General features: G+C 47.7%; 2 protein-coding genes across 27 annotated transcripts in view; one reads left to right on the forward strand and one right to left on the reverse strand.

The window, feature by feature from the left end:
• The window catches only part of LOC112897176, a 48,348-nt gene extending 31,835 nt beyond the window's left edge, over positions 1 to 16,513 (reverse strand). For 2 of the 24 annotated variants that reach the window (XM_025965404.1, XM_025965403.1), the window contains exons 1-7: positions 16,361 to 16,513; positions 15,803 to 16,224; positions 14,885 to 15,180; positions 14,374 to 14,594; positions 14,188 to 14,266; positions 13,860 to 14,111; positions 11,396 to 11,741 (exon numbers count right to left, since the gene is read on the reverse strand). In XM_025965404.1, coding sequence (XP_025821189.1) covers positions 11,396 to 11,741; positions 13,860 to 14,044 — 531 coding nt within the window. In that variant the 5' untranslated portion in view covers positions 14,045 to 14,111; positions 14,188 to 14,266; positions 14,374 to 14,594; ... (1 more) ...; positions 15,803 to 16,224; positions 16,361 to 16,513. Of the gene's footprint in view, positions 1 to 10,354; positions 11,262 to 11,395; positions 11,742 to 11,819; positions 12,431 to 12,510; positions 12,735 to 12,817; positions 14,112 to 14,187; positions 14,267 to 14,373; positions 14,595 to 14,884; positions 15,181 to 15,802; positions 16,225 to 16,360 lie in introns of those variants that run through there. The other 22 variants (XR_003229597.1, XR_003229596.1, XR_003229599.1 and 19 more) reach the window with 22 other exon arrangements.
• Positions 1,061 to 5,567, forward strand: LOC112897175. 3 transcript variants are annotated; one of them, XM_025965402.1, is made up of 3 exons: positions 1,061 to 1,112; positions 1,288 to 1,851; positions 5,246 to 5,567. In XM_025965402.1, the coding sequence occupies exons 2-3, from the start codon at positions 1,537 to 1,539 to the stop codon at positions 5,282 to 5,284; spliced, it is 354 nt and encodes a 117-aa protein (XP_025821187.1). In that variant the 5' UTR covers positions 1,061 to 1,112; positions 1,288 to 1,536; the 3' UTR covers positions 5,285 to 5,567. The 3 variants fall into 3 exon arrangements, 1 of the variants encoding a protein (XP_025821187.1); XR_003229593.1 differs by lacking the exons at positions 1,061 to 1,112; positions 1,288 to 1,851 and adding exons at positions 1,874 to 4,266; positions 4,391 to 4,442; XR_003229592.1 differs by lacking the exons at positions 1,061 to 1,112; positions 1,288 to 1,851 and adding an exon at positions 1,874 to 4,442.
• Positions 16,514 to 17,035: the final 522 nt, after the last annotated feature.

Here is a 17,035-nt window from a genome sequence, read left to right on the forward strand (position 1 = left end):
GGCTAGCATCCTGGCATATTCTTGAGATCCATTTTCGAATTATACTTTCTTAATTCACTTTTCATGGTCAACATATAGAATAGGCTTTTTCTGATGCTTTTTACGGTCTGTATGAGTTTTCTTTCTTTGTTTGCTAGGTTTTTCTGTGGCTACGCCTGCATTGCCCTGTTGGTGGAGTCCATGCTGATCTACCTCTCCAAAATGCACAAGCCCTATCCAAGGATTGCACATATCTTTTAGAGTATATTTACTTCTATATTAGAGCATCCTCAGGCGGTCAGGTTTGCTATAGTTTGAATATGTTTATGTGCTTCTGGTATATTAGTATATTCTTGGCTCCCATTTCTAAGTGCATTGGCAACTATGGACGCGATGGCAGCGTCATGGTGCTGTGCGTCTTCTGCAATGGCAGCGTTCACCGTTCAGACTTCAAAGTGGCATCTTGGACCTGCAAGCAAAGGGGTACAAGGATGAAGGAACCTGCAAGATGGATGGGTCTTTCATTGCCTTCCAGAGATTTGCGCCTGTACTTTCCATGTCCATGAACTACTACTGCTTTCCATGTCCATGAACTACTACTGCTCCTTCAAGGCTCTGTTACCCAGAAACAGCTGGAAGGGCACGTATCGCGTATCCAATACGTGTTGGATACAGATACAATACTGATACGTACTGCCTCCATCCTAAAAAAAGATGCGACTCTCGCTTCCTAAGGAATCGTATAATTTAAAGTTTGACCAAATTTATATGAAATAGTATTAATATTTATATTACAAAATAAGTATTATTAGATTAATCGTATAATATATTTGGAGACATAAATGTTAGTAGTTTTTTTATAAATTTGATCAAATTTGAAATTTTCTGTATTCTCGGAAAACGGGAGTAGCATTTTTTTTTTGACTGAGGGAGTATCCGCGGGAGAAAATAAAATCGCCGAATAACTCAATACGTGGGCCGGACACTATCTGAATGTTTTTAGGACACGGCCCAGCCCACGAAGCACTTCAGCCTGCTATCCCGGCCCCCACGCACGCACAGCACCCTCGCACTCGGAAGGACGCACGCAGGCGCCTCCCGCCGGCAAGGAGGAGCGCCGGCTGCAATCTCCGGTGAGTTTTCCGTTCTATTCGTCCTCTGGGCTCTGGATTGATTTCTTCTGATTTATTTCTTCCTTCCATTTTCTAGCAGTGCTATAGCGCAAGTCCAAGGTTGACAAACATCGTAAAGAGTCGCAACTATATTTTATCCCAGCCGCGTCTAACACGAAGATCAAACGATTTGCAGTGTCATCTTGGTTGCGGAACGTGGGGCATCTTCTTCAACACCGGCCATTGCTGCAGGCGGCAATGAGCAACCTGCAAAACCCGTAGCGGCCCAACCCCCTCTCAGCTCCCCGGTGTCGACCGTCCTCGCCGCCTGCCGGCCCCAACCAACCCGCGCCCACCGCCGCTGTCAACCAACTCCCGTTCCTGACCCTCACCCACCCCACTCCACGCCGCAGCGCGCCCTGCACTTGCCAGCCCCCACCGGCGCATGCGGCGTCGTCCTTCCCTCTCATGCCCGGGCCACTTGCCTCCCCACGCCGACATGTCCCGCCGCGCGAGCGCCGCCCGCGACCGGTGCTTGGAGCTGGAGCGCGCCATCGCTGGCCGCGTCCGCTCGGGAAGCCTCGGCCTCGACGACGCCGTCAAGATGTTCGACGAATTGCTCCCCCACGCCAGGCCGGCCTCGGTTCTCGCCTTCAACCAGCTCCTCACCGCCGTCTCTCGCGCCCAGGGCAGGGGCTCCTCCTCCTCTGAGCTCGTCCCCTCCCTCTTCAACCGGATGGCCCGTGCTTGCTCCGACAAGGTATCTCCCGACCTGCACACCTACAGCATCCTCATCAACCGCTTCTGCCGCATCGGACGCCTGGAGCTTGGTTTCGCCGCCTTTGGCCTCATCCTTAAGACAGGCTGGAGGGTGAATGGCATAGTCATCAATCAACTGCTCAAAGGTGTCTGTGACAGAAAGTGCGTGTCTGAGGCCATGGACATATTGCTCCGACGAATGCCTGAGTTTGGCTGCACGCCAGATGTAGTTTCATACAACACAGTTCTAAAGGGTTTATGCAACGAAAAGAGAGCTGAGGAGGCACTTGAGCTGCTCCACATGATGGCCGATGATGGAGGTGGTAGCTGCCCACCAGATGTCGTGGCGTACAGCACCGTCATCAATGGCTTGTTTAGAGACGGTCAGGTGGACAAAGCTTACAACCTATTTCGTGAAATGGATGACCGGGGGATTTCGCCGACTGTTGTGACCTACAACACAGTCATCAATGGCTTGTTTAGAGACGGTCAGGTGGACAAAGCTTACAACCTATTTCGTGAAATGGATGACCGGGGGATTTCGCCGACTGTTGTGACCTACACCACAGTCATTGATGGCCTGAGCAAAGCTCAAGCAGTTGACAGGGCCGAGGGTGTCCTTCAGCAGATGATTCATAAAGGTGTCAAGCCAGACAATCGGACATATAATTGTCTGATCCATGGATATTGCTCTTCAGGACAGGGGAAAGAGGTGGTTCGAATGCTCAAAGAAATGTCCGCGCATGGTCATAAGCCAGATACTGTCACTTGTACTTTGCTGCTGGATCACCTTTGCAAGAGTGGAAGATGCACAGAGGCTAGAAAGATTTTTGATTCTATGATTGAAAAGGGCACAAAACCTAATGTAACTACATATGGCGTTCTGCTTCATGGTTATGCTACCAAAGGAGCTCTTTCTGATATGCGTGGCCTCTTGGATTTGATGGTAGAAAATGGTGTTTCACCTAACCATCATACCTTTAACATAGTTCTCTGTGCGTATGCTAAAGGTGGTATGATAGATGAGGCAATGCATATATTTGACCAAATGAGGCAGCAAGGGTTGAGTCCTAATGTAGTCAACTATGGAGCATTAATAGATGCACTTTGCAAGTTGGGAAGAGTGGATGAGGCAATGCTTAAATTCGATCAGATGATCCATGAAGGGGTGACTCCTTGTATCGTTGTTTTTAGCTCACTAGTTTATGGACTGTGCACTGTTGAGAATTGGGAGAAGGCCGAGGAATTATTTTCTGAAATGCTGAATCAAGGGATCCATCCCAATGCCACGTTCTTCACCACAATAATGCGTAACCTTTGCAATGGAGGACGGGTCATGGAAGCTCAGAGTCTCCTTGACTTGATGGTACATGTAGGTGTGAGACCTGATGTTATCTCATATAATACATTAATAGATGGCTACTGCTTAGCTGGTAGCATGAAGGAAGCTATGAAGTTACTTGATGCTATGGTCCGAGTTGGCTTGAAACCAGATACCGTTTCTTTTACTACTTTGCTTCATGGCTATTGTAGAGCTGGCAGGATAGATGATGCAGTTAGACTATTCAGAGAAATGTTGAGCAATGAAGTTAAGCCTGGAATTGTCACTTATAACATTGTACTTCATGGTTTATTTCAGTCTGGGAAGTTTTCTGAAGCAAAAGAACTCTATCTCCATATGATCAAAAGTGGAATGCAGCTGAACATTTACATGTACAGCACAATTCTGAATGGTCTTTGCAAAAATAAATGTGTTGATGAGGCATTTAAAATATTTCAGAGTCTATGTTCTAAGGATTTTCAACTTGACATCATTACCTTCAATATTATAATCGATGCTTTGCTCAAAAGTGGCAGAAAGGAAGATGCTATGGATATGTTCACTGCTATCTCTGCCCATGGTTTAGGTCCAGATGTTGTGACCTATCACTTAATGATAGAGAATCTCATAAAAGAAGGGTTGCTAGAAGAGTCTGACAATCTGTTTTCAGCAATGGAAAAGAGTGGATGCACTCCAGACTCATGTATGCTAAATGCTCTAGTTAGGAGGCTGTTGCATAGAGGTGAGATAATGAGGGTTGGGGTTTACCTCTCCAAAATTGATGAGATGAACTTCTCACTTGAGGCAGCCACTACTTCCTTGCTAATATCAGTTTTGTCGAGGGAGGAATATCAGCACCATGCAAAGTCCCTGCCTGAAAAGTATCATTTTCTTAAGGAGATCAATAAATGAGGATTTTTTTTCAGAGGAATTGGATTCTCAACTGTGTTGAGACATCTTTATGTGGCGCGTAAATTTGTTGGAGTGATTCTGTCTGTCTATTGCAGTGATTATTTCTGTCTCATGCTCTAATTTACTTACCATATTCTACGGTCTCCTTTGTTTAGAGAAATGTTATCATGATAGTGCTCTTCGGTATGAAGTTTATCACCAAGGAAAAATTATCTTATTTTCAGTTGCACTTATCTTTATAACAGGGATCAATTTACATGTTAATGGTTCAAGAAAGTTTGGATGCTTTTTGTTGCATAATTTTCAGGTTGGTCATGCTAGTCATGGAATCTCAAGCACCTATTCTGAACAATTTTCAGGTAAACTACCTTACTCATTCTTACTGAACATCTGAACCAGATAACGAATCAAGGACAACAGCCACTGCCAGAAAATAGCGAGTTAGCTTGCCTTCTTTGGTTTCACTTCAGGCCTTGGCCCAAAGAGACCATTGTATAGCTCCTCCTGCTTTTGGTAGAGAGCCTTGCCTTGTTCCGCAACCAACCGAAGCTCCCGAAGGATCTCCGTGTCTCTTGGAGAGTACTTTGCTTTCAGGAAATCCGCCCTGGCTGATTCTGTCTGGACAAGTTCAGATTTAGCTTTTCCTCGCCTGAACAGTGCTTCCACACTATTTTTCGTCCTCTGACAAGACCTGAATAATAAGATTATGAAAAGGACAGCCATCAAATCAGTAATTTCTCAGACAAAGCAGGGTAATTTTGCAGTAGGAACATAGGATTATTCAATTGATCAATCATCATAAGTTCAGCTTCACGGAGCAGAGCAGTAGCCACGCGAGGGATAGGTGGAGATGTAGTGTGTATCTACTCCAGAAAGCTTGGAACTCGGATTGTTCTTGTTCCCTAGAACACCATTCACTATTTGATCGCGAAGTAGCATAACCTTTTGATTTGCATGTCAACTGGCACAACCACTAAAAGGTTATGATATCTGCTGAAGATGATGGAACTCTGTACGCTTGAGTTTCATGTAATCCCTGTTTTTTTTTATTCTAACCCACGCAGTTGAAGTGTTGCCTTATGATCTTGAATCTTTTTCTCCGGCCTGTTGATAGAAAGCATATGATTCCACGATGCTGAACTGTTTTCATTATTATCTGCAGGCGAAGTCAGGTGGATTGTTCCGAGTCCGTCCCTGTTGAAGCGGGTAAACCACTTAACCTGCTGCCAAAGCAGTTGCAACCAGTCTCTCTCTCCCCTACGCTAACATTGGTGTCTGGGCAAGTTGTAAATATTTCTGCAATACACAACCAATGTGAGCCCATGCCACCAGCCATGGCAGGTTTGTTCATCAATACCGCGGCTTCATCTTGTCCTCGATGGCTCGATCTAATGAAATAGGAAACAGCATGTCCGTGAAGATCCTGATCCATGTCCACATAAATCTCTATGATCTGTAATAAAAAAAAAATCTCTGTGGTCTCACCATTTGTGCTACCTGTTTCTGACGGGTCTGCTTTGATCGAGTGCTGTCAACTGCTATGCTGCTGCAATTTATTTCTTCTAACATTTGCCTCAAATTACGCAGGTTCACCGGTCTTTGTACCCTATTACCACGGGTAAGTATCGATTACGTTACCCCCCACAATCATATTCTGATACAATTCAAATTTATATCAACTTTGGCAAATCTGCATATTGTCCTGAGTTCTGATGTATCACAGCAGGGTTCTGGTTTGCCGAACATAGTGAAATTCTGTGTTCGCTTCCTCCAAATTGCTGCAGTATACTAGTTGATATTTCTTTTGTTGCACATGCTGAAGCTGTCCTGAATCCTGATTCCTGAAGCTGCCATATTTGTCCTAATTCTCCATTTTCAGACTAAATCCACAACTGAACATCTGAAATGATTCAGATCAGAGTGTTGCAGCGCCAACAGCTGTCCTACCCGTGCTACTTACTTGGGTTCAGATACTTAACCAACCAATGTGCATGTGTGCATTTCCAACACAATGCATTCTTTGTGATAATGTGTCGAACCACTATCATTTCGCAAGCTTTTCCTGTATTGTCGGAATCCTTTTCATGGGGAAGGTTTCCTGCTTGGTCATGAATTCATGACCCTAACTCTATGCATGACTATGTTGTCCATACCAACTTTGAGACATCTGACATGTTCGCTTGTGTCACGAATCACGACGTTCTTTCCTGAAAACAGTGAGATCAAATGTATGCTGCCATACAAGCACAAAAAAATATTTTGCCCAACAAGCTGAAATTGGCCTGAATCTGGCATACTTGCGTGGTACTCCTCCATTTCTCTTTCAGTCTGCATAACGATCTCTAGAAAGCTTGTGCAAGAATGCATCAGAACAAGATTCCAAGCCTTCGCTCCAGTGGTATATATAAATGGACGTCATTATCTGAATGTCACCACACAAAATGCGCAACAGAAAGAACACCTCAAGTCCCAGTTTCTGAAGGAACAATCACTGGTAAGCATCCTACTCCTACTACTTCAACTTTCCCTGCGTTTGATTTCATCTGCACTCGTTTCTGCAACACATTGATGCTGTTGCAAAACGAATGATCCTCTTGAACATTCTCTGGCTCTACTGCAGGGAGGGGAGACGGATGGAAGGTAAGAGAGTTGCAGCTGCTGCTGTGTGGTGCATGCTCGTCATGCTGTCCGTGTCAGGCCAGCAGCAGGTGGCCGGATTCACAGTGGGTTCTGTGGGTGCTTCGGCAGCTGCTACCCTGGCTGCAGGGAGGGCAACCCAGCGTGGCTCTGCACAATCAAGTGCGTGGAGTCCTGCACCGTGCCCATCGCCGCGTTCGGTGCCGGCGACTGCTCCAAGATCTGCCTCGCCTCCATCTGCGGCGCGGCCGAGACCGGTGACGGCAAAAGGCGCTTGTTATATTACACAGCAATCTTGCTTTGATCAATTTTGTGTTCGTCTATGAAATTGTTGCGTCTTTGCATTTGGATTTGCCAGGGACAACTGATGGCGGTGCTGCAGCAGCTTGCGTTGATGATTGCACCGTGAACCGGAACTCGTCTACTACTATACATGGCACTCGTCTCCAATACGCAAAGCCACACCTCAGTCACAGTTCTTGGCCCAAGTAAACTGTGTGTGCCGTTCTTTCAAGAAAAGGGGGAAAAAAACTCGTGTGGCACCCGGAACTAAGACGAGCTGCATTGTAGCCAAAGGAAATTCTGAAGCCATGCATGGATACAGAAATGGAAACTCCAACCTGTCCAACGGAAAGGGTTTCAGGTTGAGGTCGAGGTATCAGAGATCCAATGTGACGAGGAGCAACGACAACCACCTGGTCTCCCTGACACTCATCTCGCTCGTTCTGTTGATCTCCGAATCAGATCGCTCACCGTCCTATCTTTTTCTTGTGTTTTCTCCGGAATTTCTAAATAATTCTCACAGAATTTGAAAGGCCCACCCAGCTCACGATCAAGAAGAAGCCCAAAAGTATAACCAGAGAGGGCTGCAGTAATTTTTTGCGCCAATTCGGCCCAAGCCAGTCGCTCAAGCATCGGGCCCAGCAGCATGTCGAGCCTCCGCCTTCCTTATCTTGTGATGCAGAGACCGGGCAATGGCAAGAGCGCCGACGCAGCAAAGTACTGCAAGCAAACGTGTGTGGTGTTCAGGTTACCTGAACCACTGTAAAAGAGAGAGCTTGCAGAAAAATACATGAGCTTTGAAATGATCACATCTAGCAAAATAGCAAAGCTAATTTCAGAAGATGACAGCAAACGTTCGGGTGATACTACAGCAGCTAACAACGAAATCTACTGCTTTCTGCATGTCGATTTTATGCAGACGTGCAGTAATGAAAAGGTACAGAGGGCAAAATACGAGAACCTACAGAGACCCAGAAACGCCCTAGCAGCGAACTTGACCTGGCCTCAGCCCGAGCCTGCCATGTGAGCAGTTACAAAACTCAGATTGTTATGTGCTACAAAACAGAAGCAGCATAAGCAACAGGATGGACATGAGTTCATAAAGATTGTGTTCATTCCACCATTAAAAAAAAAGATTTATGTTCATTCCGGCAAGGTTGTGAAGGAAAGGTCTAAATTAGCAACTCTGTAATCAAGAAGCGAAGTTAACACCCAGAAAAGTGACGTGTAACACGGATTTGCAGGATCCCCATACAATTTCTACAGAGCAGTTTGGGACTAAGCCTTAGTGGTTGCAATGTGGGACTAAGGGTGTGTTCGTTTCCCCTTAGAGGGATCTAAAAAATAGCTCCAAAGATTAGAGGTCTAAACATCAAGAGCTCTAGTCTTTACGAACAACCCTCTAATAAAGCTTTGATCCGACTCCTCTGCTTCTCGGTGGCGCGCTCGACAGGGGGCGGCGGCCGCGGCCTCGGCGGCCTCCGCCGCGGCGCACGAGAGGACCAGGGGGCGGCGGCGCGGCGCGGGGAGGAGAAGGGCGGCGGCGCGGGGGAGGAGAAGGGCGGCTCGGGGGAGGAGAAGGGCGGCGCGGCGGGGGAGGAGAAGGGCGGCGCGGGGGGAGGAGCAGGGCGGCGCGGCGGGGAGCAGTGCCGGCGGCGCGGAGGAGGAGCAGGGCGGCGCGCGGGGAGGAGCAGGGCGGCGCGGAGGAGGAGCAGGGCGGCGCGGGGGGGAGGAGAAGGGCGGCGCGGGGGGAGGAGCAGGGCGGCGCGGCGGGGAGCAGGGCCGGCGGCGCGGAGGAGGAGCAGGGCGGCGCGGGCGGGGGAGGAGCAGGGCGGCGCGGCGGGGGAGGAGCAGGGCGGCGCGGGGGGAGGAGAAGGGCGCGCGCGGGGGAGGAGCAGGGCCGCGCGCGGGGGAGGAGCAGGGCGGCGCGGGGGGGAGGAGAAGGGCGGCGCGGGGGGAGGAGCAGGGCGGCGCGGCGGGGAGCAGGGCCGGCGGCGCGGAGGAGGAGCAGGGCGGCGCGGGCGGGGGAGGAGCAGGGCGGCGCGGCGGGGGAGGAGCAGGGCGGCGCGGGGGGAGGAGAAGGGCGCGCGCGGGGGAGGAGCAGGGCCGCGCGCGGGGGAGGAGCAGGGCCGCGCGCGGGGGAGGAGCAGGGCGGCGCGGGGGGAGGAGCAGGGCCGCGCGCGGGGAGGAGCGGGGGAGCGGCGCGCGGAGGGGTGGGGGGGAGACAGGGGGCGACAGATCCGGCGCGGGGAGGGGGGGGAGAGAGGGGACGGCGGCGGGGCGGGGGTCGGGGGGGGACAGAGGGAGCGGCGGCGCGGGGGGGAGCAGGGGCGGCGGCGCGCGGGGAAGAGCAGGGGTCGCCGGCGCGGGGGAAGGAGCACGCGGGTAGGAGCTGGGGGCGGCGGCGCGGGGGGTGCGGGGTAGAGAGGCTGCGTCGGCGCGGGGGGGACGGGGGGCAGCGCTGGCACTGGCGACGCATTAGAGGCCGTTAGAGCCCTCGGGGCCTCTAAAGTTTCTCGGCCTCTAAACGATACCCAGCGCGCGGAGTAGTGGGCCGTTCGGTACCGATCCTCTAAAGTTTAGAGGATCAGGCCTTTAGAGGCCGGTACCGAACACACCCTAAGCCTGACGAACAGAAGAACGACCACCTTAGCACAACAATGTTTGTCCATCTGTAGCTTTGCATAGTCAGGAGCAAAGAGTAACCGCGTACTCTTTCTTTACTGGCTCCGACAAGATCAGCTCAATGTAGCATGGGGATTGGGGAGGACATGTAATCTGCAACAGGTAGTTAAGCAGGGTGTTAAGCTCCGAGAAACATTCACAGCGCAGTAGAAGGCAACAAACAGAACAAACTTCAACTTAAAATAGCTGCAAAGTATGATCAGAAAAAAAGGCAATAAACAGAACAAACTTCAACGTCAAACAGAAGACTCTGCACTATGTAGCATGATATAGCATAGTATGATCAACTTTGTAATCTCGTTGCTCATCTGAGGAATGAAACTCAGGCGTGGTCCCTTGTGTGGAAAAATAGCATAGTATGATCAGGAAAAATTTCCTAGGAAATAAGGGCCTGATTGGTTTGTGGCCAAAATCTGTCCTACCAAAACATGGGCTGGCCAAATCATGGGCATGCCAAATTTATTGGCCAAAACATGGGCAAGAATTTTTGGATAGCACTTGGTTGGATGCCAAAACATGCGCAAGAATTTTTGCATAGCACTTGGTTGGGTGCCAAAACATGGGCAAGAATTTTTGGATAGTACCTGCTTGGGTGCTAAAATATAACAGCCAAAATTTTGGCCGCCAACTAATTTTGATGTCAAAATACCTATGCCACTTGCCACTGTCCACGATTCATGCTATCATATAATATTAGAACATGTCATTTACATAACAACTGTTCGGGCCTACTGATGATATATTTACATATTATACAAATGAGTTCAGGAAGTCCAGCCACCTTGATCAACACAAAATAATATTATGCTGGAGGAGTACATCTTTCTTGACCACCTACAGTAGTTCTACGTCGCACAAGTTACAGAAACATGCTCCTGTCAACCGACAACACTTCCAAAATAGCATAAGCAAGTGCATCGATATGATGTCCACCTACAGCAAGTCCAAAATACCAAAAGCTGCAGCATCCATATTCACTCAGAGCTACCAAATTCACATGCATACCCACCACTAGCCCCATACTTGGCACCTAAGTAATCAGTTACCCAGGATCCAAATGACTGATCAGATGCAGCATTCAAGTAGTTGCGCAAGTACATCTGCTCCGGCTTGGAAAGAAAGGTTGCAATATCAACCTTATCCCGTGGTGGGAAAGGTATATCCTCAATACGCTTCCAAAGATTAGCATAAGGATCAGCAGGTGCAGGGGCACTGGATGCAACAGAATTGGCCAGCATGACAATACTTGATGCAATTTTATCATTCTCTAGTGCGTTGGCACGTTTTTCTTTGTGCTTTCGAAGCTTCTTCATAGGCGATTTCATGTTTTTGTGCTTGAGACTAGAACTGAAGGCTAGATCAGGTGAATTGCTACGAGCAATAGTGTCAGAATCATTCTCACCATGCTCAACAGTAAATGAATCATCAGTCTCTGTTTCAGATCTATCATCTTCTGCATCTGAAGTGTATTGGTCAATAGCTAAGGATCCATTAGCTTGGCCAGATTCTCCAAATAGCTCTTCCATGAGCTGGAAGAATTTGATAGGTCGAGTAAGATAGTTGTATTTAAAAGTCTGCAATAAATACTAACCAGTGAGTCCAAAACATGAACTCAGAAACTAAGTACACATTATTGCAAAAGCTAGTGACTATGTACATGTCATAGTGAATTTTCGTCAACATAAATGTATGCAACAGATAAACTTACCCCAAGCTTGGAAGGTGGTTTCTCTGAATATGGTAGATTGAACTTGCGAGACGCTGCATCAAAACCATTGCCACTCTTGGCCAAAGCTTGGCTTATCCAGTTCCACTTCTCCTTTAATGCCCTGAACTGACGATAAGCTGATGTCTGGTAGCTCCTATTCCAAATCTGGCATTCAAAGCTTCTACACAGATGATGGTGGTGTTGCTTCCACCTAAAGGTAGCAGGTTTGTCCTTTTGGTAGTCAACATACCACTGAAGCATAAACTCAGTGCTGTCATCAGTCCATGTTTTGTACTTCTCACGATATACAACATCAGCACGTCCAACTTTGTTTTTCTTAACCATGCTATAAATGAAAGTTCACAATAAGTTTCAAACCATATTAAGTATATAACAGACGATGTTGTGGTTGAACAGAAGAAAGTTACACCACTAAGCAAACATATTATTAAATTGCAAAGCACAAGTTCAGTGCTATTGTATACAGACCAAATGGCTACACAGCCACCAAAGTACACAAACAGAAACGATATTAACTGTCCAAACTAACCCAAAAGATGGCAGCTGCAGCTAATACACACTAATTTTCAACGGTAACATTATTGTTAAGTCTATCATTCCACATCTGCTGGGCAATTGAATCACGCTTGGTAGCCCACTCACGTACATCAGCCTCTCGATCGGTGACACGATTTCTACTCCTAGGTAGATGGCCATACCAAGTTGGCTCATCATATATGAACTCATCAGCTCCATCATCCAGTATCCAATTATGAAGGGCACAACAGGCAATGACCACCTTTGGCTGTGACTTCAGGGGTATGAATGGCTTATTACTAAGAATTTTGAAGCGATTCTTGAGAGCGCCAAATGCCCGCTCAACTGTTGTCCTAAGTTGGGAATGGCGATGAAGCTCTTTTGGACATTTTGGGTCATGGGCTCCGTGAAACTCTTTTAGGTGATAGCGAACACCGCAATAGGGTGGCACTATGCCTGGCCTAGTGGCATACCCAGCATCAGCCAAATAGAATTTCCCTACAACCAAAGTTAAAATAGCGTATATTGTTAGTTTACGATGTTGATACCATGTACCATTTTTCAAAATTTATTAATACCTTCTGGGATATTGAGCCCATTTGGACGAGTCAGGGCATCATGCAAAATGAGAATCATGAGCAGACCCCTCCCACCCAGCTAGGACATAAGTGAAGTGCAGATCAAAGTTGACAACCGCTAAGACATTTTGTGTGGGGTACGACTTGCGCCCCCTAAACCTATCCACAAATTTAGCAGGCGCACATGCCCTGATGTGAGTGCCATCAAGTGCCCCTATACATCCCTATGTACAATGACAAAAACTTATGTCAAGCATTTTTGCATATAAGTTGTTAAAAAATATGTCCATGCACTTCTGAGAGTTACCTCAAAATATGGATAAAATCCGTTTGGGCTGTTGGTGATCTTAGGATGTGTGGAAGTTGATCTAATATAAATTAGTTCAGGAGCCAACTTCACAAGGGCACGTAAGACGACGTTAAAATACCTACTAACTGTCCATCCAGATCTCCACTGTGCAATGGCTACAGAGGAGTGTGTGTGACATTGCCCAACAATCTTCAAAAACATAGCCACTTGCTCCTCCACTGAAACATGAAATGTATCAAGTAATAGCCCCCCGTCCCTAAGCCCAGAACAAAGCTTGTAGAACACAGACCGGGCAATCCTCAGCTCGCGCATACATATTCCGTCGGAGGTGTCAACCAACCTAATTAGTTCACTACTACGCCAGATATCCCTCTGCATAAGAGGAGCATACTTTACACGTTTGGCTCTAGTCCTCTTGTCATTTTGGTTCCTCCACCAGAAGACCAACAGTAGAACAAGAACAGCTAGGGCCTTTTGCCTCCACATACAGTAATAAAGGAATTCATGCTGATTATTGTCCATCTATGTACATGCCTATATCCAACATCCACAAGCAAAAAGAAAAAAAAGAGAGGCTGCAAATCATATATCACCAGCCAAGTAAAACATTGTTGAAATAATAAATGACACAGGAAGAACTAGTGCATAGCATAGATCAGCAGCCAGTAAATTGATTCTCTTTGGTAAACACATTAACTGAAATATTGTCCATCAAGCGTGAATAAATTTACGGTAATGATAATAAAAAATATACTAAGATATCTACTTGTCTGCTAATACTTTCACATTATGATAATTTTGTTAGGACTTCACAAAATACTTATTTAAATTATATGAGAAGCTGAGGATTTCTTTGCAAGGTCTGCACAGAATATGAGCAGGATACTATGGCTTTGGGTGGCAAGTGTCTTACCTATGATACTATGGCAAGTGCTCAGGCTTTAGACAAGTAAATCAGAACCAAAAAGCTAGCAGTAATTGGTAAATAGTACTGGATAAAGGTCTCAAGAAATGCTATCAATGGAGAGGTGCAGACAACCTGAAGGAAGTGGACGGACAAACACCTGATGGACAATATTTGGACAGTTTGAAGTGGTTAGCTATCGGAAGTCTGAAATCTAACACAAGAAATTTTATGGGATTATACAGTTGGTAATTCGTGGAGCTACATCTGAAACCAGTAGGACTAGGAAATAATTTACAGTCCAAACTGCAGGCCATCATGCTGCCCAGGTGGCTACGCAACAAAATCCTCCATCCAGCAATCCCTCACGCTCCCTAACAATCCATACTGATGAAAAAAGCAAATAATGTCCTTTTGTTTCGATCTGAAGTTTGAACAGAGAAAGGATTTCGTAGAAATGTACCTTAATCTTTGGACCAACAGATCTTGTAGCTGTCGATTCAGTTCACGAATGTTTTCGTCAGCACTTTGGTGCAGCGGATCTGTAAACAGAAGATAATTTAGAAAGTTAAATCTAGAAAATTGATGGTTGTAGTGGAGGAACACATGCTAGTTGGAATAGATGGATTGATTGGAGAGGAGAGTGCACCAGATCAACGGAGATACCCCAGGTCCTCAAATGATAAAAGATTTTATTTCCTATCCCATCTGTACTTGAGGTAGGGCCCTTTGATCTGCGATGGGAGTGAGTGGTGGAAGTCCGGTGCTTTGTTGTTGACTCGAGGAGAAGAGATGGTGGGGGGCTCCGGGGCTGGTTGCGCTGCGAGAGGGGAGGAGGCTGGCTGCTCTGCGACCTGCGAGAGGAGGAGGCTGCGCTGCAATAGTTAAGGGAGGGAAGAGGGAGCCTGGCCACGTCAGCCAAAACGTCGGCAACGTGAACACTACCATACTGCCCAGAAAGTTCGGCGCGCCTACGTTTTGGTTTTGAACCAAACGAGCGCCAATTTTTGGGCCCGTCCTAACTTTGGCAGGGCAGGTTTTGGCTCTAAACCAATCAGGGCCTAAAGCCTTCATTTACTAATTGTTCTCTATTGGAGAAATTGGAAATTAAACTGAAGTCCTTGAATGTATATATGTCATGGCTGTGAGAAGCAATTTACCTCAGTTCAGTAATCTTGCTGCCGCCCTGTGGTGTGGTCAGCAGGGGTGGATCCGGGGACCCCCCCCCCCCCCCAATTTTGCATCCTAGATCCGCCACTGGTGGTTGGTGGTTCAGTGAGGAATGGGTGCCCCCTCCCTGCTCCTTAATTATGAGATAGCTAACATTTTGAGTAACCAAGAGCAGCTTTCCTTTTGAGGTCTGGGTCATCCATTGTTGACCAAGCATGCACGAACAATGCAGGGCTACATAGGAATTGAAGACTCTTGTGGTTATAGCTGTACCTGTTCAAACAAACTGCAAGATAAAGAAGACGCAATTATGATTATCTGATAGCGATGCATAGTAGTGCAGCAGGGGGAGAGGGGGAAAAAATGAGAGCAGGGGAAATTAATTAAAATGAAAACATCTCTACTAGAAGCTACTACTCTCAGCTTCCTAATATTGCATTGGTTTTGGAAAAATTCAGATGAACCAAGACCTCAAGTGGAGAAAGTTCAGTCGTAGAGAAATGAATAATATCTATGCAATCTCTATTAGAGTAACACCTATTCCATGTTCATACACAATGTTTACCTGACTTCTTTTGTGCCATGTAATTGTCAAGTTCATCGCAGCTTGTTTCATTAGTCATGCATATAACTCCATTAGATTATCTTATTTCCCCATTTATTAAGGTTTTAAAGTTTAAACCAGCTTTTCTCCCAATCTAATCAGTCACTTGATAGTCAGCTTTTCGGTATTGCTCTATCTCTAGTTACTTGAAGAACAGTAAAAGAGAGATAATTACTGATGCCATATGAGAACAGATAGTTCTGGTACACCGCAGTATGTAACTGTACATTTGATGCATGATAACATTGAACCATTAACACAGAGTAATACAGAAACAGGAAATTGCATCTATTGATTTGCATACCTTGCTTTAGTTGCTCGCTCCTGCTGGCCGCTGCTTGAGGCTTTAAGCTTTTGCCCTGCTAACCAACCACTGCAACTGGTGGCTGGTGATCCGGCGGTGTGGCCTGCAACAAGCGCCAGCCTATCGCTTGGGCGTCCTTCGCGCGGCCTCTGTGACGCTGACCTCGTGAGCCTCGCCCGCGCGCCATGCATTCTGACTTGGGAGGCATCGCAGGCGCCGCTAGAAGAGCAGGAGCTGTGAGGCCGAGAGCTGCGGGGCAACGAGCCGCCCGTAGAAGAGGCAGCCACCACACCGGCCGCTCATCTCCGCAGCACCGTGCAGATCCACCCCACGCCGCTGCTCGCCCCAGCGTCGCCGTCGATCGGGCCGGCCCCAAGTTGTAATCTCCCCGATACTCCAACAGTGTGAACCCAATTCAAGATCTGGAAACGATACAATCAGCAACCTTATCCACATCTAGGACATCAAGCCGATCGAAGAGGCAGAGAAGGGCGGGCGTCGGAAGCGCGGGAGAAGTCGAGGAGACGGGGGAGAGGGCGAGGTGGACGGGTGCGTTACCTTCCCCACGGTGACGATGTAGCGGACGTGCTGGTCCGCAGCGAGCTCCGCCATGGCCGCCTCGCTCCGCTCCCGCTCCTGCCTTGCCTTCGGAGTCTGAACTGAACCCCTCCGCGACGGCTGCCAAATTCCCATCCCATCCAGGGGGCTACATGCAAATAATAGGGTCCTTTTTGCAAATATTCGGATCGCAACTATTAATCGCGATCCGAATTAGGAGGGTATATTTAAATACTGGGGTCCCTTTTGCAAATATTCAGATCACGATTAATCGCGATCCAAACTAGAGGTCTGTATGAAAAATTAATGGATTTTTTTTCAAATACTCGGATCCAAATCAGGGGGCGTTCTGAAAATCTTCCATCAGCGGCAGCGCAGGAATCAGCGGAGCTGAGGAGCTCGCGGATCAGCTCCCCCGGCAGACCCTCAGCGTCGATCACCTCACTCGCGCAGGACACGGATAGACAGCGGCGGCGGCGTGAAGGCCGACGAGAGCACAACGCCAGTCACCCTCGAGGACTGAAGAGGAGAGAGAGAGAGGCCCGACGGCTGACGTTGAATTGGTTGGCGTCGTGCACCGCGCGCCGCCGGCGCCGGCACCACTGTAGCGGGATTCAGTTCACGGAGGTGGGCCACTCTGCCTTGTCTACGATCCTTCCTAATTTATACCCTTCG

The sequence above is a fragment of the Panicum hallii genome, chromosome 6, assembly GCF_002211085.1.
Source record: "Panicum hallii strain FIL2 chromosome 6, PHallii_v3.1, whole genome shotgun sequence".
NCBI lineage: Eukaryota > Viridiplantae > Streptophyta > Magnoliopsida > Poales > Poaceae > Panicum > Panicum hallii.